The 23,377-nt window shown below is 38.5% G+C and overlaps 1 protein-coding gene across 1 annotated transcript; it reads right to left on the bottom strand.

Annotated features, from left to right (window-relative positions):
- LOC109231052 (protein IQ-DOMAIN 1) lies at positions 6,237 to 10,347 on the bottom strand. The gene is made up of 5 exons (XM_019396588.1): positions 9,945 to 10,347; positions 9,418 to 9,735; positions 8,496 to 8,741; positions 7,653 to 7,790; positions 6,237 to 7,560 (listed from the first exon to the last, which is right to left on the bottom strand). Exons 1-5 carry the CDS (start codon positions 10,098 to 10,100, stop codon positions 6,763 to 6,765), a joined length of 1,656 nt encoding a protein of 551 aa, XP_019252133.1. The 5' UTR covers positions 10,101 to 10,347; the 3' UTR covers positions 6,237 to 6,762.

Below are 23,377 nucleotides of genomic sequence, written 5' to 3'. Positions count from 1 at the left end.
GTCATCACTGTCAAATTTGTCCTAAATATTTTGCAAAAGCATTAATCAAGAAAGTAAAAAATTTCATGTAAACTAAAGATAGTTTTTCCTGTTTCAAACAAAATGTGTCTGTTTTCAGTTACATTGCTTAAGACCTAGGATCTTCAGCATTCACAAAGATTCATAAGTAAAGCATTTTATAAATTACGTAGAGCTTAGAAACTTCAGAGCAGCAACATGCCTTAGAAACGACACGCCAATAATATATACAAAAAATGACTTATTGTGATCAAACGTTCTATAAGAGGCAACAGAAAAGTCAACAACCAATAAGCTCTAGTACTTTACAGTGCTATAAACCCAGCTTCCAGTATGCAAATTTTTGGATTTCAAGAAGGAATAACAAATATGTGCCAAGTAATCAAATGTAACATTCTCTTCCCTTTTTAGCCTAACCCTCATAAGTAATAACATTATTTGAAGTAGTAACTTATAATCAAATCCTATGCAGAGAATCAAACTAATTCCCCTCCACACCCAAATACCCCGTGCAGAAGGGTAATGTAGAAGCAGGTGTCACTGTGCTAGGTACACATTGACAAAACTATGGAGAGCCTTCATGTTAGTCACTTAACAAATGTAATCAAGTAGAAGTTTTGACATTGAATGTGACCTTACAGACTAAGAGATACACAAAAAACTTACACTAAAGGCTGCAACTTTACAACAAAACATTACAATATCTGTAATAATTCACTAACACCATTATGTGAGAAGACTATAGAGGTGCTTGCTGTATTACCTGTTACCTACATTCGGGGAAGTCCAAGAAGTTATTACGATTAGTTGTTGCAAAATACTATAGATGGTGTCATTAACAAGAAACCAATATTTAAAATTAGGAGTGGAAGTGCTGAACCATTTTCCATGAGATCTGGAACATGTAATTAGGGCAAGGAACACTAAAATCTCCAACAGTTTTGCTTCCTATAGAGTTCTATCAAAAGAATAAGAAACATGCTCCTTGACTAACACCTTAGATTTTTCCTTCTTATTGATTCCTTAAAACTGGATCATTATAACTTTGCCAAAAGGGGAATGTGCCTATGGAAAATGTAATTAGATTTGTACTTGTAGGCAATACTGGGATCAGGTTAGATTGGATGAGGAGACTGAAGATAGCCCTTGGAGCAGCCCGAGGTTTGCAGTATCTTCATGACCTTATTAATCCTCCTATCATACACAGAGACATCAAGTCCAACAACATCTTGCTGGATGAACGCCTAAACGCAAAAGTTGCTGATTTTGGTTTGTCCAAGCTTCTAGGTGACTCTGAAAGGGGTCACATTACCACTCAGGTCAAAGGAACAATGGTGAGTAAAGATTCTCTTCATGCCTGCCCAAACTTGTTTGATTTGGAATATTGTATGCTTATATCCTAGCATTTTCTCATGTCCACAAGTTCAGAAATTGTATTGTCTCGATAATTTAGTAGGAACCATTTGGGACTTTCTAAGGGAGAAACATCTGCACTTAGGGGCATCATACCTTTGTGTCAATAAGACAACAGGGGCAACATACCATTGTGTCAATAAAATGCAGCTCAACTCTCACACCAGAAGAATTACTCAACAGGAACAACTACTGCCAGGTGCTGAATGATCAGCTATGACATGGGATTTTGGTGTTCAAAAATGGGATCGGTGAGTGCATTCTGGACTAAAATCTTAGTGCACTTCATTACCCCAATATACCAGGAAGGCTACCGAACAAATTTGGTCTCAGAATTTTGCTCGAACTCATAAGAGATCTGCAGCAAACTATGCAAACTCACTCATGCACACAACTGCTGGTATAAAGATATATTTTACAGAGCAGTTGCGGTGGATCACAAGGTGCTACAGCTGGTACAATGCATTTGCATTAAAGTTTCTTTCTTTATTGAGTTAGTTAAAAGGTAAAGTTTCTTTCTTTATTGAGTTAGTTAAATAGGATCGACATTTGTCATTTTCAGGAGTTTACATTTTCTCCTTAACTTTTATTTCTTAGTCAAACACAATTTTTCATATAATATTTATGAACTTTTTCAAATAATTTATTTTCATTTAGATAGGATTCACGCGCAACGCACGTATCCTAAAACTAGTTATACTAAAAGTATGAAGCTCCTAACGTCAAACTTGATTTACCAAAATGCCCATAAAAATTGAATACCCATTTTATCCTCAATCAAAAATATTGTATACTTTATAATGAAATGCTACCATAATAAATTTATAAGCTACTAAACTTCTTTTCATGTGCAACGTATATGAGCATTGAAAACGAAAATAGTAACAGAACTGCGTGGGTAACATTGATTCAAGCAATCTTGAAGGATATATAGTTACTACTTATTTATTGTGATTAGTGATGGTAAGTCATATAAAAAGTAATTTTAAACTCTATATAGTAAGGAAATAAAATATATTGACAGGCTCAGAGTCTCTTCTCCTCCTCCATTCTTAGAATTACTACGTTCAATGATGACAATCTCATTTTATAACTTATCTGAATGTTGGATTGGTCTATATGGAGTAAAAAAAAAGCAAGTAATTAGTGGAAGTGACACTACTTGGGAGCAATATGCACTATGATTTTGGCGTTGATTCATGGCTCATGAAAATGGATCAAACAACAATTCAGAGCATGCAGAGGCTAATGATGAGCCACTTTCAGTAGGTAAAACTAAAGATGTTCAGAGGTCAATTGACGAAAAGTAAGTTCTGATCTAGTGTAGTCTAGAATAGAAAAGAATAAAGTTAATGGCTGATATGCTTCATGAGGAATTTGAATTGTTATTTGCATAACTAAAGGCGCCATCTAGCTTTAAGTTTTATCCAATTACATGTTCTTCTAGATCCTGGCCAGTTCCATGTGCTATGTTTGTTATCTTTTATCAAACTCTATTGCTTTTACTAGTAAGAAGTCTTATTTTTCCACTAAAACTTCCAGGGATATTGAGAAAAAGAAGAAAAAGCAAAAAGAACAAGAAAAATCAACATGATGGAAAAGCAGTTACAGAGGTTGAACAAAATAAAAAAGAATATCACACGAGGTGGAGGAAAATGAAGCGGCTAAGTCTTCTCAATTTAGGACCTATGGAAATGGATTGATCATAGAGGAGTTGGCAATGGGCAAGCCGGATGGGAAAAGAACTTTCCCAGGAACTAAGGTATAGTTTTCTTTTTTTGGACTCTATGTGGTAAATTGTTCTCTCACTCTGCCATGGAAAGTAATGAAATCTTGGTAGTCACAATTAAGTCAATTAGGATTCAAGTTTCTCAATCTTTGAGTTCTCTTTGATGAACTTGTACGGAGCACACTTATTATTAATTATAATTTTCTGCCACTAAATAGGTTGGTGTATGCTATATAGGCAAGCTGAAGAAGAATGGCAAAATATTCGATTCCAACATTGGGCAAAGAACACCTTCTGAAACAAATATGATTTTACTCTTTTTTTCATACAGGCAATGCAGAGTCACATGTAATCAAATAATTCAATTGAATTCGCTACGCCGAAAAATTATAATGTGCAAATAGGAGACAATTTTTTTTTACATATATAAAAGATTGAATTATGTGTAAATTCTGAATCCCCTTATAAGAATTTCTAGCTGCAACGCGTATAGGACCTCTCTCGCAAACTATAACAGATTAAGAATTCGAAAATTTTACCTATCGTGCATTATAATAAAAAGCATAAAATGGCAGAGGAAGCAGAATATGAGGAAAACAACAACTTTGATGGAAAGCAGTTGGTTCTGTACATTGAAAAATTGCAAGAAACATACTGGAAACAGAACAATTATCATATAAATCTGGAAGGCGTCGATTTGAAAAGCAGAGAGATAACAAAAAGCCCAATTTCACAATAATTACAACTACAAATTTAGTGACTTGAGTTTACCTTGACGAGAAAGCACATCAAGAAGACCAAATCGTATAATTAAGTTGCTTGCGTTGTCGACAGAACCCACAGCAAGTAACAGAACCAATTGCTATTAGCGTTGACACCCAGCTATTAGCGTTAACACCCACCTATTAGCGTTGACACCCAGCTATTAGCGTTGACACAGATTCACCACAAAGCACACAGATTATAAGTTGCGTACAACAAGAAGACCAAATCGTTTTGTGATTTTTAGTTGAGTTTTGCTCTGTATATATAATCGATCGCTAGAACTCGCCGATGGAGTTGCGGGCAGTTGCAGCGACGGCCTATTTGTTCGTGATTCTTTTTCCTCTTTGCTGAATCTGGTGTACGCGCGTTTTTGGATAACATTAGGATTGAGAGATTTTAGGGGTTTTTTGATTAATTTGGGGGATATGGGCGGGAGTTGTTGAGGAAATAAAGGAGGGAAATAGTTACCGCATAAATTTTTATATTTTATTCAGATTTATAACGAGGGGATTACATATATTTGAAAGACAAGAAATTATTCCCTCGTAAAAAATATAGTAAAAAATGACTTTAACAACCGGAATAAATATTGGCCGCTATATGCATCCATATAACGACTGGATTAATTTCCTTTCGTAAAGAAGTGGTCGTTAGAGACCTCTTTTCCTGTAGTGTGATAAAACTCAAATTCAGGATCTCTAACTAATCTAATACCAATATACCCATGTTGATTGGACTGAATTGTCTAATCTAAAAGCTTAAACTTCTTCCAGAAAGGATAACTTAGTTACTTATTTTAGGTCTGCGACAAAATGAATTTTAGTCTTGATTATAAAGATTGCTATGCCGACCATCATTGAAGTTATGACGACTATTATTATGGAGTTGTGACCATAACCAACAATGCAATAACTGGAGAATTACTTTAAAGATGAAGAGAACATTTTCTGTTAAATTTGATTAATGATCTATATACCTAAGGAGTTTAAGTTTGATGCATGCAAAATATATTTAATTAATCACATTACCTATAGATTAATTGTATGCAAATATTTATAAGCATCAATTGATAACCAAGAAAAAATAATAACTAAATTGCTATCATCGATTGAACAACAGATGACAATGATAGTATAAAAACTATATTTGGTTATACATTGCACTGAATTTTTTAAATATATTTTGAAGATGAATTTTCAGGTAAAATTTCATCTTCCCTCACAAAACTGCAACAATTTTTTTAAACGTAAAATACATGTTGTATACGGTAAAATCATGTGCCCCCGATTTTGCGAGCCCGAAGGCCCACCATGAAGAACAGAAGATTCGCGTCGAGGAATAGACTCACTATGGACCGAGTTCGAGTCCGAAGGCAAAACACGAGGCTCAAAGATTTAAGTGTTCGAGGAACGTTGAGGACCAGTGTGATCAACCCCGAGATGATGCCGTTATAAGTTTGTAACAGAATGAGCAAGGTTCTTGCCACGTCCCCAAGATCATGGCGTAAATTCCGGGATAGATTTGTACGAATCCGTACTAGGCGGTTAGACAACTGTCCCAATAAGATTCTCTACTGTAAATAGAAATGTACTTTATTTAGGGTACCCCCATTATATAAAGGGGACCCCAATCATTTGTAAACATCATCAATCATTGGCAAAGAATATACTCTCTTACTTTTTGGCTCATATTTCATCAGAATCGTCTTTTTACTTGATTGTTCTTGCTTTACTATTATTAACCAACCTCGAGGCCACCTTAGCTCGAGGTCGAGACTGTCTTGCACACTGGTTTGATTTTAGTTATTTCCTTCATTTATACGTTAGTTTTCTTGGTTATTAGTTAGTATTGAACTAAATCACATATCTTTAAAACCATAAATCAGTATTTTCGAGGTAAACACATGTCTAAACAAAATTTCAAATTTCAAATACTTTATTTTTCAACTTTAACTCCAATACCTACCCTTTTTTTTTGTTTTTTTTTTTTGTTTTTTTGTTTGTTTCAAGAATCATAATTTTTATGTCCAAACCCTTACTTAAATACATACTTAAAATGTACAAGACGGAGTTATAATCATGGCAAGTCAAATCTTTCTTGCCGAGAAATAATAGAGACAGGGCCCCCAAACTGGTGTTATTATAGGGTGGGGGTCCTCCACTTTCCCCTCTATAATTCATTGTTAAATAGGTGGGGCTATGCTCTACAGCACTCAATTTGAAGATATTTCAAGAGGAAATGAACCTGTGCATATATTTATTTAATAGAGGGAAAGCAGAAATGAATAGGTGGATGTGCCGACAACAGAAAAAGACTATAACTATTCTTAAGTTCAACTGAAAATCAATGTAGTTTTTTGCACTTGTGAGATATTACAAGTATGAAAAAAACACATGTAAGTAGTGATCACATCAATATTATTCCTAACAGTAAGATAAATGCTACTTCACTAAACAAATGCTTCAAAAGACTAGTTACACTATGCTTGACTAGCACATCAATGGGTTCAAGTACATTAGAAGTCAGAACAAAGAAAGGTAGCAGCCCGGTGGATGCATTCACGCATGGTCCGGGGAAGGGCCGCACCCCAAGGGGTGTAATGTATGCAGCCTACCCTAATGCTGGCTGATTCCACGGCTCGAACCCGTGACCTATAGGTCACACGGACAAGGCTCCCTTCAGAACAAGAAAGGTGCAATGGTTAAAAGAAATGAGACTCCAAACAAAGCTAAATATAACAAAAGAAACAAGAAAAGGGGTTTCTAATAGTCCAACTATGCTTCAGGATGATAAGTTGCATTAACATGTACATTGATCGCCTTATTATTGCCCTTTGGTCACCTCAAATACCTCCTCAAATCGCTCGTTGATGAAGGAGAGATCTCGCCACCAAGACTCTCCGTGCAACAAGAAGAATAGTTAGATTGTTGTTCATATACGAAATGTACTCCATTAAGGCTCTTAAAGCTTGGACTCCTCAGACTATGTTCATAACCTGCTCCATAACCTATAGGAACATTGCCATAACGGTCAGGGATAGGGAAAGAAAGCCGTTTTTTGGCTGACCCTGTTCGATCCCTCTCCGGGGTTGAAGGCCTCTGTCGTGGGGCGCTTTGTGAACGGATTCTTGCCAAGGCAGACTCGGTAGCAGCCATGTAGTTAGGAATTGGTGCAGCACCGGGAGTTAGTCTATTACGTTGGTGTGAGCTACCATTGACTGAGTAGTTACTATTAGGCCTCAGGCTTGGAGTTTGAGCTCCGTTACTACTTCTATCATCTCTTGGACATCGAGGACTTGCAGAACGGACTTGAATAGGTCTAGTTTTGGATGGAGAAGGTGTAACTGGGAATTGAAAAGATTGATTTTGGTAGGATCTATGAAGGGGTGAACTTGGTCGTTGGTGTTGTTGATGTTGTTGTCGTTCATCCAATCTTCTTAAATTAGGAGCTAAATATGAATAAGGTTGCGACGTATCCATTTCAACAGTTTTAACAGGGTCAATACTTTGATCAGTTGATGCTCTTCCCCTGCTGTTGTCCCATGATTTCGCAGCCATCCACCGGTCCATCCACTGATGCTTTTCTCCAAAATCACTTTCACTTCCTATCGAGGAATTTCTTCCTGCTCTCCGTGTCTGTCATGCAAAAAATAGAAAGGATTGGCAAAACAAGCTTACACCAAGAAAGTTTTGGAAACATGAAAATAACCAACATGGATATAGAAAACCTGTTGAGAGAAGGCGTCGGATAAGGTCCTTTCGCGTTTCAAAGCAGCTTCTTTTCTCTTTTGTAACATTGCTTTTACCTCTTCAATTGTGTGAGGCCTTTCATCCCAATCATCTGGAATGCTGCTTCCCTCTCTTGACTGGCATACACAAATTATGCCGATGAGTTAGACGAAAATATCTACTATCACGGCCTATTTGGTACTAAAATCAATCTCTTAGGCCTAGAACAATGCATGTTTGGTGTTAAAAACCAATCACAAAACCAACATGCCATCCGAAATCAGTTGGTTTTGGAAAGTATCTTTGATGCACATTTTCTTACAAAACCATTCCCAAAATCAAGTTCAAATACCACCAAAAACAGACTTTGATTTAAAAATTTCTACGCACAAGGCACCCGCGTTCACACAAGGTCTGGGGAAGGCCCACATCACAAGGGGTGTAATGTAGACAGCCTACCCTAATGCCAGCATTAATGGCTGCTTCGACCTATAGGTCACACGGAGGCAGCTTTACCATTGCTCTAAGGCTTGCCTTCTAAAAATTTCTCGACAAACTTTTTCAGAAACGAAAACCAAGAATTGGACAGAAACAAGGTGAAACTACATTGTTAAAACCATGAAGAATCTTTTTCCTTTCCAAAATCAATTTCAAAATCCAATTCTCCCTTATTCAGAGAGAACATCAAACTCAAAACAAAATTTACCTCCAAGATTATTCTCTAAATTTATTTCGAAAACAAAACCAAATTCAACCTGCATCAAAATAATAGTCTTGGAAAGAAACTCCTAGCAGTACCAGAGGTAATAAAAAATTAACAATACATCAAGATATTGACTTACCATTGATTTTCTATCTATGATATCTTGAAGATACTGTGAATTCCACATGCTACTGGTGTCACTAAATGTTGATTTTCTACTTCCTTCTTGAGATTGCCTAAACCGCTGGTCAAGTACTCGCGCTTGAACTCGAACCAGAGCTTGCATACATCTGAGAGTCATCTTCGCTTGTTTCCGAACATTGTGACCTCTCACTAAAGCTTGCAATTTCACTAGACCTTTTAGTGCTTTTAGAGCCCTTCTTGCCTTACAATCACAACATAAGCAATTCATTCAATCACCCAAGTTTCTCAAGTTTACATGTCTTGACAAATAGATAATTTCCTATATTGGATAATCATAATTAATGTCAAAGAACCATTCTTCTTTTGCTCATTTTGTAATTAAGATGCTCAAATTCCAGTTTTAAATGTAGAATTAACCCAAATAGTCGCCCACCTAATTTCTTAAATTAAGCATAGCTCAAGGATGTATAATATATGTATAATTCATGTGTAATATGTGTATAACTATGTATAATCTATGTATTCCGGTTAGAAAAGGTAAATAGTGAATTTGGCCGGCTATTTATGTAACAACCCCTTTTTAAATTGAGCTTCATTTCTAAGAAATGTTTTCATTCTTTAAGGTGGGAGGAAATCAAAATCCAGATAGCATTCTTGATATGATTCAATAAATCTTCTTTGACAAAGGTGGTGTCCAGCCTATTTCTACCACAGCTCCATAAGTAGACTATTTTATCGAGTACCTACTACCTTTCGCCAATACAAAGGTATCGGGTAATTCTGTCTACCTAAGTTTAAACAAATATAAAAAATCACCTAGAATTTTTGGATTGAATATTGTATATCTGTTGATACATCTACAAGGCAAACAACAACTCAAGAGCAAATTAAAGATAGTATCAGAACTCATCACATACCAGATATCCCCTAAAAGCTGTCTGAATTATAATTGCAGACTGATGCTCTCTATCCCCAGCATAAATAGGAGAACTATAGAATCTAGAAATATGCGGTTTGGCCAGTCGAGCTATTTCTGCAGCTGCCTGAGCTGTGGCAACTGCAGCCTGAGCTGCGGCTGCAGTTGCCACAGCCACTGCAATGGCATGCCTTTGGTCCGCTCCTTCAGCTGCAGGAGCGGACACATCATCATTCTCCGATGTAATCGTAGTCTGATGTGTTGTCCCATTTTCAAGATTAGTTGACTTCCTGAAAAGCCATCTTCTCTTTTCCTTCTTCTGCATGAATTCAAAAACAAGAAAGTTAGCTACTATAGTAAAAGATGGATCTAAAGGACAGCCGCTGCATTAAGCTCCAACTATGTGCGAGATACATTGAAGGGCAGTACTATAAGAGTTTACTGTACGCAACCTTATCGTGCAACGTAAAAGATGGATCTAATGTTGATTACTAAACAAAATAAGAAGAAAGAGAAGTGGGGTAGTGCCTTTTCTTCTTCATCTTCGTCAACTTCCATAGGTTGATTATTATCATCTCTTCTTTTATTTTGTTTCTTCTTTTCAGGGTCTTTAGTAGGAGATCTAAAAGCTCTTTTAACAGCAGTCAACCAAGAAGAAGAAGATCTTTCTTTCTTATTTCCCATAGAATTTAGTAAATGAAAATATTGACGGACAACTCAAAGAAATATATATGCTATTCTCAGGTTCTTTAAGTAGGAGGAAAAGTAGCGAATGAAGCAAAGATACACGCTAGCTTTGAATATGATGGATATATTTGCATTATGGAGCAGTTCTTTCTGGTATTTTTTTGGGGCCAAAAGAGGCTTGGTCTTTATTTCCTTCTTGAGTCTAATAAATTCATCATTGACTTACATAAATGTCTTACACTATCAAATTAAATTGTCTTAGTTGATAGGTAACTATTTATGAGAAGCCTAATAAGATAAAGTAATATTTGCTAATATTTTTGGAATGAAGGGAGTATAATTGAACTTATTAAAGTAGATTATATTACTTAGCATTTATTTTATGTTACTAATTAATAGTACTCCTATTTAATTGAGTTTCCTACAATTATCTTTAAGTGATGCGCTTGTGTAAAATTATTACACCGTTATGCATTAACTTAAACTCGATTAATCCTCTATATGTATAACTTAAATTAATCCCCTTTCTTCTTCTTTAGTTTAATGAAGAGTATTATCTTTACTTATCTTATTTTGGGGTCTAATTTCTCTTGGTTCTGTAGGCTCCAGAGGACAATGACAGTAGTGGGTGGTGTCAGAAGAGAAAGTGGAGGTCAGCAGCTTTGAACGCAAAAATTATTTTAAGGACAGGTTATCTAATCTAAAAGAGAGAGAGAGAGAGAGAGAGAGAGAGAAGAGTGACTGTGTACTGTGTCTGTTCAATGTTTTCAGATCTATAGAAAGAGCACATTGAAAGCAGTGTGTCATGAGTTATTGAGACGATCGATTTCACGTTGTTGAAGAAGTCTGCACACCAACCTAAACTACCCTTGTGACCCTCACACTTTTCTTTTACTTGTATTTTTTTTTTTTTTTTTTTGGGACAAATCTTGTACTCACTCAAATCCCGTATTTGCTTTGAAAGCTCGACTAATTTTGATGCATTATATAAGCTCTTTAAAGGGAAAAATGTTCCCTACAAGAAAAATTTTAGTGGCTGTTTGGACATAAGAATTGTAAAATTCTGGAAAAAAGTGAAATTTTGTTTCAAGTAAAAATGGTGCTTGGACATGAATATAATTTTGGGTTGTTTTTAAAATTTTTGTGAGTGATTTGAGTGAAAATTTTAAAAAATAGCTTTTTAGAGTTTTCCAAATTTTCGAAAAATTTCAAATTTCTTCTTCAAGTGAAATTGAAAACTTTATGGCCAACCACTGATTTCAATAAAAGTAATTTTTTCAAAAAAAAAAGTGAAAAAGTTTTCATGACCAAACGGGCTCTTAATCTCACGAGTCAAACTCAAGACCGATTAACAGCTTGTTTGACCAAACTTTTTCAAGGCCAAAAATACTTTTTCCCCCCTTCAAAAAGTGCTTTTTCACAGTTGAAGTTGAACGTGCTTTTGAGTAGAAGCAAAAACAGTTCTAGAGAAGCAGAAGATAGATAAGTACTTTTTTGAAAAACGCTTTTGAGATTTAAGAAAAATACACTTTGAAGCACTTTTTTACATCTTGGTCAACCACTAATTGCTGCTTAGAAATGTTTTTCAAATTAATTATTTAGTCAAACACAAATTGATTCTCACCAAAAGTACTTTTGAGAAAAGCAGTTCTCAAAATAAGCTGATTTTAGACGCTCGGCCAAACATGCTATAAGAGTGGAAAGATCATATTCACCCATTATAACTTTTGGTGATATTATTTTTTACTAGCACATATATTAGGTAACTTTATTTATCAATAACAACAAATTCAGTGTAATCTCATAAGTGATATCTGAAGAAGGTAGTTTTTATCCATACCTCATGAAGATAGAGAGATTATTTTCAATATACCATCCGCTCAGGTAACTCGATTTATCAACTTTGGTAAATAAAAGACTATCAAGTTTTGTTTTATTTCGACTGAAATTTAAACTCATAATTTCTCTTATCTTAATTGATCGTTAAAGTCACCTCTAATTGGATGCAGCTCTCATCTTTCTTTTACCTTTTCCCTTTCTTTTTCTAGCTTTTTCCCACTTTCTTTTCTCCCACTATGGCACTACAACTCCTCCAACCAAAAAGAAATTCTGATTACCTCTCATGGTGTCACGTGATACCACCATTCACCAAGGCATTTGTATATGTATTTTATTTGCTACTTGTTTACTCAATCATTATTTAATGCTTTATATTACTCCTATCCTTTTCTCTGAATTCTTATTCAGATTTGTTTCTTTTCATTTTCTTAATGAAGTATTCTGTTCCTGACGTACAAGAATGGCAATCTCCTCCCAAATTTAATTTCTATACATTGATTGTATAAAAGATAGACTTACACTTTTAAATCCATAACCGTGAAATGACACTGAAGCCACTTTTAAGTATGCTGTTTAAAATATATTTACAATTTATAATGTACTTAAAAATTAGCCAATTTGCTCAAACTTCAGGACGCGACGTCCTGAATTTTAAACCTTAAAGTTCAAACTTCAGGACATCGTGTCCTAACGTTCAAAATTTATGACTAGAAGTTCGAACCTTTTGTCTTGAAATTTAAATTACCAGTTCAGAAATTCAGGACACGTAGTTTTAAATTTCAAATTAGCAGCTCAAAAATTTAGGAAATTAAGTCCTGAATTCCAAATTAGTAGCTTAAAAATTCAGCATACTTAGTCCTGAAGCTTGGGCGAATTGGCTCATTTTCGTTGTCAATTGTGAATATATTTTAAACAGCATGTTACTGAAATTAATTGGCTTAAAAAATAAGGCATCCTTTTATAGTATTTTAAATTGTATTGATAGCGTATAAAGATCTAATTATTAGGGATATAAGTAAATCCTTTCTCAAGCAAAATACAGGCACACAATTCCAAATTCATTTTGGCTCCGGTTGCTTGTTTTTGCTTGTTTTGAGAGGGGTATTCGAATTTAATAAACTTGGCGCGAGCTCAAAGTACAACTGTACTATTACAGATTGGTCAAAGTCCAAACTGTTATTTTGATTAAAAAATTTCCAAAACTCGTAAGACATACACATTATTTGAGAATCCTGTTTGCTCCAATCTGTCAATGGCCAGGGTGCCATGCTCATGTAATTATACTCCCAAAATAAGAGGCACATATATAATTCCAGTGGTGTGAAGCCATGAACTAGAGGCGGAATCAAAATTTAAAGTTTGTCCGTTTTGCATTTGTCACTGAATTCATAACTCGTTTTAGTCATTGGATTCATAATTAAATATTTATGTATATTTTCTGAATTTCTTAATACAAATTATTGCATTCAAACAAAACTAATGAGTTCGTCCAAACCCGTACATAATATTATAGCTTCGCCATGAACTTGTTCTTAAATCTTAATAGTAGGAGGATAAGCACCTAGCGTGAGCGGCAGCCTTTACCGTATATTTTATTTTCACAATACTATCAAATAGAGAGGGAAAAATAAAAGTTCAAATCTTTTTTGGCGGTGGCAGATATGAAATCCACCTTAAATTATGCTCAAATCAATGACAGGGCAAAATGAGCATCTGCTTTTACTATTATTTTTGCTAATTATACAAACTAACTTTGGCAAGAATTTCAGGAGCCCGTTACTCATGTGATCACTCAACTATCTATAATTATGGACTAAAACCACATTTCTTTCGTTTGTAACATGAAAGTCACTCAACTATTCCTATAGCAACAACAATAATGATCCAGTTGTTAGACTTTAAAGGCATTGAGGGAAATGAAAATTTGAATAAAGTGAGCTTTTGACTTGCACTTTGTCCCTCATTGGTGAGGGACAACTACATTTGTGTGCTTATATATAGAATCACTTCTTAAAGCTCTTAAAAGGAGTTGAAGAGAATGAACCCTCGCGCCGTCGTCGTCGCTCGCTCGGCTTTGGATTTGTGGATTTGGATTTGGATTTGTCAAATGATCGATAAGATTATTTTTTGGACAAAATTTATTTAATTAATTATTTAATAATTAATTAAATGTCAGATCACTGCTGAAGATTTAGAAGGATAGTCTGGCCGCGGTCCTGGCGTAACCGCGCCAGAACCCTGCTGCAGATTCAGAGGGCCACTCTGGCCGCGGTCCTGGCGTAATCGCGGTAGGACCGCGGCAGGCCGCGTAAACTTCTGAAAGGCACCTTTTCCAGAACAAACATCTCACCTCTTCCAATAATTGCCTATAAATTCTGAGGCATGGCTTCGTTTTTAACACACCAAAAACATTACAGAACTTCCTTCTTTCTGAAAATACTGCATTCTAATTCGCAGTCTCTCTCTCTCAAATTCGTAAGTGTGATTTGGAAACTGCCTAAACTGCCTCTATCTTCTTTGGATCCACCTGAATACCCTCACTGGACACCACGTGCCCCAAGAACCCACTAAACTAAGCCAAAACTTACACTTGGAGAACTTGGCATAAAGCTTGTCCTCCCTCAACCGCTGCAACACAACCCTCAAATGCTGGACGTGGTCCTCCTGGCTACGAGAGTACACAAGGTTATCATCAATGAACACAATAACAAATGAGTCGAGATAAGGCCGAAACACACTATTCATCAGATGCATGAACGCTATTGGGGCGTTGGTCAGCCCAAAAGACATCACGAGGAACTCATAATGACCATAGTGGGTCCTGAAAGCTGTCTTTAGAATAATCTTCAACTGGTGATACCTAGACCTCAAATAAATCTTGGACAACACCCTCGTTCCCTGAAGCTGGTCAAATAGATCATCAATACGCGGCAAAGGATACTTGTTCTTGATTGTGACCTTGTTTAACTGCCTATAATCAATGCTACGCCCCGTTTTCTCGCGAAAGGAGGGCTTCAATATGTGACAACTCTTTTGAAGGAAGGATGTTAAAAGAGAAGAGTCGCCACGTAACGGTTTTTAAGGTGCGTTAGGGCACCTATTTGCAGATAACTCTACTTGATTAGTCAATGCCACCAAAGATCGGGTAAGGGCACAAATTACCTCAAAGAGAAGGTGTTAGGCACTCTTTGAGGTCTATAACTGTGGGTCCCGACCGAACTTAATACTATGTGGATTATGTAATTAGGCTAGGTGATAAGAGAAACAAAGAAATATAAAAGTCGAAGAGTTTCATAATGACACAATGAGAATTGGTACAAATCTTTAAGGATGACAAGGATACAACTACAATGGTCTATGTTAAATGACTAAGTGTGAATAGCAAGTATATGAAGGAGGGGGGGGGGGGGGGTCCTAATTTTTTTAGCCTAAAGGATCACCCCGTGCACCATAAATAATACTTCGCAATTCCTTTTTAGATAGGAGTTGCTCATATTATTCAGTGGGCACAGGCTATCATCTTTTGCTACCCGATTACTATGTTGAAGTTGTTTACGTAAAGCGCTCTAATTCAATTCTAAGTCGGGTCCTACGCGTGCACTACCCGTCCTATGCCTATGGTACAGGACGCTTTAGACATCTATTTAGGTGGTTCTAGACTTACTTAGGTTGCTAGAAAATGATAAAACTAGTCGCATATTCAAAACAAATAGGATTGCACATAATAGCAAAGAGTGGCTCATGTTAGCCTCCATACATGTAACGACCCGGTCGTTCGCTCTGAGAGTTATAGCCCCGTTTCCCCCATTTATACTTCTTTATGTGTTGTTCAGCTGTGTTGAGTTGTATCAAGTTGGTAGATTTGGGTTCGGAGTAGTTTTGGAGTGAAATGAACACTTAGTCTCTTAGTTAGAAAGCTAAGTTAGAAAAGTCAACCGGAAGTTGACTTGTGAGTAAACGAATTCGGATTTGGATTTTTATGATTCGACTAGCTTCGTTGGGTTATTTTAGACTTAGGAGTATGTCCGGAATATAATTTTGAGGTCTGTGGTAGAATTAGGCTTGAATTGGCGAAAGTTGGAAGTTTAGAAGTTCATAGGCTTGAATTCGAGGTTGATTTGGTGTTTTCGTGTTGTTTTGGGTATTCCGGAGCTTCGACTAAGTTTGGGTAGTGATATATGACTTGTTGGAATCATTGGTTGAGGTCCCGAGGGCCTCGAATGAGTATTGGATAGGTTTGGGTTGTGTTGCGCTCGTTTTTCTTATGTATCGACGCCGTTTCTTCAAGCATAAATGACATCATATTAAGAAAATGAGCTCCTATTTCTTATTTTTATTGAAGCATTAGATCCGTATCGTAATTACGGACCCGTAGCAAAAAGAATCGTCGAATTTGGACATCATATGAGGATTTTATGGTCATTTTACTAAGAATTAGGTTGCTAGATGTTTCAGATTAATTACGAAATTGCCACTGAAGGCGTAATTAAAAATCTACATTATTTGCAAATATTGAAACCAACATATCTCCTTCATTAAAAGGTCAAATGGAGTGATTCAAAAGCCTAACTTGACTAAAATTTCACAAGGAATCCATTGGAGGCATAAAAAGCGAGTTTCGGGATCGTTTGGCACAAGAAACGAGGCAGAATAGCTGGTAGAAAAATATATAAAACTAGGGTTTGTTCATTCGGTCATATTTTGAGTTGGGGAGCTCGGATTTGGGCTATTTTGGAGGCGATTTTACCATATGGATTGGGGTAAGTGTTCTCTACTCGGTTTTGGTTATATTTCATGAATCCATCTTTGTTGTTGGGATTCGATTGATGATTTCAAAGTGAAATCGAGGGAGTTAGGGTTTGAGTTTTGGAGAGTTTTAGGTTGGGATTTGAGGGATCAAACGGAGTCCAATTTTTATAAATTTTATATGGTTAGACACGGAAGAGGACGAGGTTTATTATTCTGCCATTTTTGACTGGTTTGGAGACGTGGTCCCGGGGGCCGGGTTTTGGCCGATTTCCGACTTTTGGCTATTTTGTAGTTTTTATTGTGGAATTCGATTCTTTAGCCCATGTTGATAGTATTATTCTGATTTTGGTTAGACTTAGAGCTTTTGGAGATCGAGTCCAGAGACGAGGGCATCCCGGAATAGGATTTTACGCTGTTGAGGTAAGTAACAGTTTTAACTCTGGCATTGAGGGTATAAACCCGGAGAGTTTGATATCATGTGATTGTTTGGAGGTGATACCCACGTTAGGTGACGGGCGTGTGGGTGTACGCCTCAAGGGATTGAGACTTGGTCCGTCCTGTGAGGCTGTGAGGCCTAATGGCCATTATCTGTGTATATGTATTTACTTGTTGTTGAACTTGTCTGCCTTCATGTTAGGGATCATGCTTAGGCTTTATTCATGCTCACATTAATTATACTCAGTCATAGAAATTGTTGTACATGTTTACCTCCATCTCTATTATTTGCTAATATGCCGTAATACTTGATGTGGGCTGTGTCCCCTTATTTGTTGATGATGGTGAGGCTAGTGAGGTACATGATTGAGTGAGACCGATGGACTGATTTTGAGGATATTAATATCATAGCGCGTGAGTTGTCCGCGTAGCACGTGATTTGACCGTGCGGGTCCAAGTATTGATACCATAGCGCGTGAGTTGTCCGCGTAGCACGTGAGTTGACCGTGCGGGTCTAGGTATATATACCATAGGGCGTGAGTTGTCTGCGTAGCACGTGAGTTGACCGTGCGGATCCAGGTATTGATATGGTAGCACGTGAGTTGTCCGTGCTTAGCGCTTGGGCTTTGGGAGCCCCTCCGGAGTCTGTACACACCCCCAGTGAGCGCAGAGTCTTGAGTGTGGAGTGCTGAGTGCAAGTGCTGAGTGATGGAGTGACATTGCTGTGAGGTTGCATTTACTTTTGCTGTTGCTGCATTTATCTGTTAAATTTCTTTGTGGCATTTGTTGGTTTTATAGAATTTACCTGTTTATTCATGGTTATTGTAAATTGTGAAAATAAATAATTGGATTGTTTTGCATAGCTCATCACTACTACTCAGTTCCTTAGTTATTTCTGTTACTACTGAGGTGGTTGCACTCATACTACCCCCTGCACTTTATGTGCAGATCCAGGTGAGTTAGAGCGCGGCGATCGTTGATTACAGGCCAGCTATCTGTGGAGATTGCAAGGTAGCTGCCAGCGTTCGCAGGACCTTGTTACTCCTTTTATCATTTCTTCTTTGGATAGTTAGACAGTTTATATATCTCAGTTCATAGTTTTAGACGCTCATGACTTAGTGACACCCCGATGTTTGAGACTCATTTCCGTATTTTATATTATTTATATTTAGAATTGATTTAGTTTATGAGAAATTTAAATATTGGTATTGTTTTATTAAATGCTTAAAATTAATTAGTCATAATATTTTGGGAAGTAGGCTTGCCTTGTAACACGATAGGCACAACGACCATGGTTAGATTTTGGGTCGTGACATGTTGGTATCAGAGCCTAGGTTACATAGGTCTCACAAGTCGTGAGCGGGTTTAGTAGAGTCTTGCGGATCGATACAAAGACGTCTGTACTTATCTTCGAGAGGCTGCAGAACCTTTAGGAAAACTTCACCTTCTTGAATTCTTATCGTGCGGTATTGATTCGGCTTGAAGTGTAACTCTTTGAATTCCTTCCACACATTCGTATGCACACATGAGCGTTCGGTATCAGTTGTGCATCAATGGATTGTGATTCCCTGGATGAGGTGCGAGATGTGATTTTCGTGTTGTAACGACCCGGCCGGTCGTTTTAAGAATTAACGCCCCGATCCCCTATTAACTGCATTCCTCGTATTTGTTTCTGCTATAGTGAATTGCCGGGAAGATTTATTTGGAAATGCGGAGAGTTTTGGGACACTTAGTCCCTAAATGAGAGTTTAAGTTTGAGAATTTGGACCGTAGTTGGAGCAGTGTGAAGACGGCATCGGAATGGAATTCTGTTAGCTCCGTTGGGTGATTTCGGGTTTAGGAGCGTGTTCGGATTGTGTTTTGGAGGTCCGTAGCTTATTTAGGCTTGAAATGACGAAAGTTGAGTTTTTGAAGTTTCCGGTTCGATAGTGAGATTTTGATCTAAGAGTCGGAATGGAATTCCGGAAGTTGGAGTAGCTCCGTAGTGTTGAATGTGACGTGTGTGCAAAATTTCAGGTCATTCAGACGAGGTTTGATAGACTTTTTGATCGAAAGCGTAATTCGGAAGTTTTTGGAATTCTTAGTCTTGAATTCGATGATGATTTGGTGTTTCGACGTTGTTTGAGGTGTTTCGACGATTGGTATAAGTTTGGGTAGTGGTATATAGCTTGTTGGTGCTTTTGGTTAAGGTCCCGGGGGCCTCGGGGTGATTTCGGATGGTTGATGGAAGAATTGAGTCTGGTTTTGGCAGCTGAAGATGTTCCATTGCTATCATAACCGCAGCTGCAGCTAGGCGACCGCAGGTGCGGGCCCGCAAGAGCGCCCAGGTGGTCGCAGATGCGGAATTGGCCATGTGGGGCTGTGACCGCAGAAGCGGCTGCTCGATCGCACCTGCGGTAGCGCATGTGCGGCTTCTTAATCGCAGATGCAGAGGTAGAGATTCTAGTAAAAACCGCAGAAGCGGTTCTATCAACCGCAGAAGCGGTAGCGCGGAAGCGGGTATTCGACCGCATGTACGTATTTACTGGGCACAAAAATCAGAATTTTGAGGGTTTAGTTTCAAAAGTTAGAAAATTGATTTGGAGCTCGGGAGAGGGAGATTTTGGGAGTTTTTTGAAGAGGAAATCAGTGGGTAACAATTCCTTATCCCTTTCTAGTTGTATTCCATTAATCTATTGTTAGTTTTATCGTTTAATTTCGGATTTGAGATCAAAATTGGGGAAAAATTTGAAGAAAGTTCTTAGACTTAGATTTCGAGTTTTGATTGGGAATTTGATGTTGGATTTGGATAATTTTGGTATGGTTAGACTCGTGAGAGTATGAGGATTTTGAAAATATAAATTTTACCAAATTCCAAGACGTGGGCCCGGAGGGTGTTTTGGTCATTTTACCTAATTTCGCGTATTAGCTTAGAATTTATTTTTAGAATCAGTTACTTGAAGTGTTATTTACATTATGCAATTGAATTGAATAGATTTGGGCCATTTGGAGTCAAGTACTTGTGGCAAGAACGTTGTGTGGGGGACATTCCCCCTAGGATTTGGTATTGTTGTTATATGAATGTTGTGTACGTGAGGTGACGAGTGCGTAAACATGCTAATTGTTGGAAACCCGTTTTTCATTAAGTAAATTAACTGTGCTTCTTTCTTCTTGAACATCACTTGTATCTTTTTAAGCCTATTGCGTAGTTTAGGGAAGCATGCTTAAGTGTATTAATTGTCCTATCTGCTTAAACTGTTTATGTGAACTCTGTATAGCATGTTAGGTTAGAATTACCTGTCCATTTTGATATTAATTGGTTTGAGTTGATTATCCTTGTGTTGTTGCTGCATGTTTACATTGGGACTACGGGCGGTTCCCGATAGATCCCCCTTGTCTGTTTATTTGGGACTATGGATGTGGTATTCCGGTAGATCCCCCTTGTCTGTTATATTTGGGGACTACGGTTTGAGATTCCGGTAGATCCCCGGCGCACTATGAGTTGGACTACGGGACGACACCCGGGAGATCCATTGGACACTTACATTTGGGCGCTACAGGACGGTATCCTGGTAGATCCCCGGTTGTTGGATATTTACATTTGGGGGCTACAGGACGGTATCCTGGTAGATCCCCGGTTGCCATCTCTGTGTTGAGTTGTATTCTCTCTGTGATATTTTCTCTGTTGTAATTGTTGTTATCTTTATCATTATACTGTGTTACTTCATATTGTTTCGCTCTTGAATGAAATTGTGGATTCTTTCCTTGATATTGTTGTCTTTCTTTTATTTTGGGACTACGGATGAATATTCCAGGAGATCCCCTGCACATATATTGAATTTGACTGTAGTACGGGATACCAAGAGATCCCCGACACATATATTGAGGTTACCAAGAGATCCTCGAGATACCAAGAGATCCCCAGTACATATATTGAGGATACCAAGAGATCCTCGGGATACCAAGAGATCCCCAGAACATATATTGAGGATACCAAGAGATCCTCGGGATACCAAGAGATCCCCAGCACGTATATTGAGGATACCAAGAGATCCTCGGAATACCAAGAGATACCCAACACGTATATTGAGGATACCAAGAGATCCTCGGGATACCAAGAGATCCCCAGCACACATATTGAGGATACTAAGAGATCCTCGGGATACCGAGAGATCCCCGGTTGTTATCTTTGCGTTGAGCTGTATTTATTTCCGTGATTACTTTGTTTTTGTTAAAGTTGCTGTTGTTCTTCTATTCTGTGTTCCTTTTTTACTGTTTCACTTAAGTATACTGTCTTATTCTACACTATTATATCTTGTATTTCCTCTAACCTCAGTAGGGCCCTGACCTTCCTCGTCACTACCCGACCGAGTTTAGGCTTGACACTTACTGAGTACCGCAGTGGTGTACTCATGCCCTTCCTGCGCATGTTTTTCATGCGCAGATCCAGGTACTCCCACTCAGACTTATCACGCTTGAGGCGAGGCATTTTGTAGAGACTCCTAGGTATATCTGCCGCGTCCGCAGACCGAAGAGTCCCTTTCTATTCTCAGTACTAGTATAGCCCTTTCTGTACTTTCCCTTGTTGGTAGACATTCTGGAGTTAGAGCTTATTATGTAATCTTTTAGCTTGTGATTCATGGGGTTCCGGATTTTGGGAGTGTTAGATTGAGATTCTTGTACTGCTATATGCCAGGCGGCATCTTAAACACTCTTTAACCTTGTAATCTCGGTTTTTAATTACTTTCTTCTGCGATTGTTTTCTTTCTTCTGCATTTGTTAGGCTTACCTAGTCGTAGAGACTAGGTGCCGTCACGACAGTTCACGGAGGGCGAACTGGGTTCGTGACCAGTTGGTATCAGAGCTCTAGGTTCATAGGAGTCATGAATCACAAGCCGGTTTATTAGAGTCTCGCGGATCGGTACGGAGACATCTGTACTTATCCACGAGAGGCTATGTAACCGTTAGGAAAATTCCACTTCATTTGATTTCCTTGTCGTGCGAGATTTTTGACATCACAATCCTAAACTTCTGCCTTCCATTCTCTCACAGATGGTGAGGACACGTGCTATTGGAGGTGACCGGACACCCGTGCCCCTTGCGAGAGCCGTCAGAGGTCGGGGCCAGGGTAGAGGCCGAGGACGCGCACACGGTGCAGCTAGAGCACCCGCGCGAGCTGCTACAGAGGAGCCACCAGCAGTTCCAGCTGGAGCCCAGGCACTTGATACGCCTACTGCTACTATACTCTAGCACTTCAGGAGACCTTAACACAGTTCCTGAGCATGTTAGGTATATTGGTTCAGGCAGGATTAATTCGGGTTATACCAACTACTTCACAGATCGGGGGAGGGACCCAGACTCCCGCCGTCCCCACTCCAGAGCATCGAGTTCCCATTGGTTAGGTTCCAGGTGTCGTGGCGACACTGCCTGTGGTCCCAGTTCAGCGGGTGGTGAGGATCTCTTGCCGAGTAGAGGATAGGTGGGTCCAGGAGGGAGAGAACAGATGAGGTCAGGAGAGAGAGTATAGGGAGGCAAGGAGACCTCGTAGACCGGAGAGATCCACTGGCCCTTATTTCGGAGGAAGAGTACGGCATGGTAGAGGTTTTGTGGGTCAGCCAGCTCAGTTTGCGTTTCAGGCTTTGCATAGTGTTTCAGGTATTCAGGGGTCTCATAGTACCCGTACCGCACAGTTCCCACTTCCACGTCAGGCGCGAGGTTGTTTTGAGTGTGGTGACATCCGCCATGTGGTGAGGTATTGCCCTAGACTAGGGAGGGGTGCGCCTCCACAGACTTCTCAGCCACAACATGCTCCGCAGAGTTTCCAAGCTATGATTTCAGCACCGGTTGCTACCCCACCTGTCCCGCCAGTTAGAGGTGGAGGTCGGAGAGGTAGAGGTCGCCTTAGAGGGGGAGATTAGGCAAGATACTATGCTCTTCTTGCCCGTACTGAGGCTGTCACCTCCAATTCTGTCATCACAGGTATTATCATGGTCTGTCATAGAGTTGCATCGGTTCTATTCGATCCAGGCTCCACTTATTCTCATGTGTCCTCTCATTTTGCCCCGTATTTGGGTGTATCTCGGGATTCTTTGAGTTCTCCTGTTTATGTTTCTACTCCTATTGGAGATTCTCTTGTTGTGGACCGCGTTTATCGGTCGTGTTTGATTGCTCTTAGTGGTTTTGAGACCAGAGCCGATTTTTTATTGCTCAGCATGGTAGACTTTGATGTTATTTTGGGCATGGACTGGTTGTCGCTCCGTTATGCTATTCTT

The sequence above is a fragment of the Nicotiana attenuata genome, chromosome 8, assembly GCF_001879085.1.
Source record: "Nicotiana attenuata strain UT chromosome 8, NIATTr2, whole genome shotgun sequence".
NCBI classification, from domain to species: Eukaryota; Viridiplantae; Streptophyta; class Magnoliopsida; order Solanales; family Solanaceae; genus Nicotiana; species Nicotiana attenuata.
The sequence above is the reverse complement of the archived record's forward strand: the minus strand, read 5'-3'. Positions and strand labels throughout refer to the sequence as shown.

Bases quoted from the DNA above. Each gene is read 5' to 3' on its own strand.
- LOC109231052 (XM_019396588.1), bottom strand. From the start codon at position 10,100: ATGGGAAATAAGAAAGAAAGATCTTCTTCTTCTTGGTTGACTGCTGTT. The intron at 9,736-9,944 runs GCACTACCCCAC...GAATTCATGCAG, and splicing joins ACGAAGATGAAGAAGAAAAG to AAGAAGGAAAAGAGAAGATG. The intron at 8,742-9,417 runs GTATGTGATGAG...TGTGATTGTAAG, and splicing joins CAGCTTTTAGGGGATATCTG to GCAAGAAGGGCTCTAAAAGC.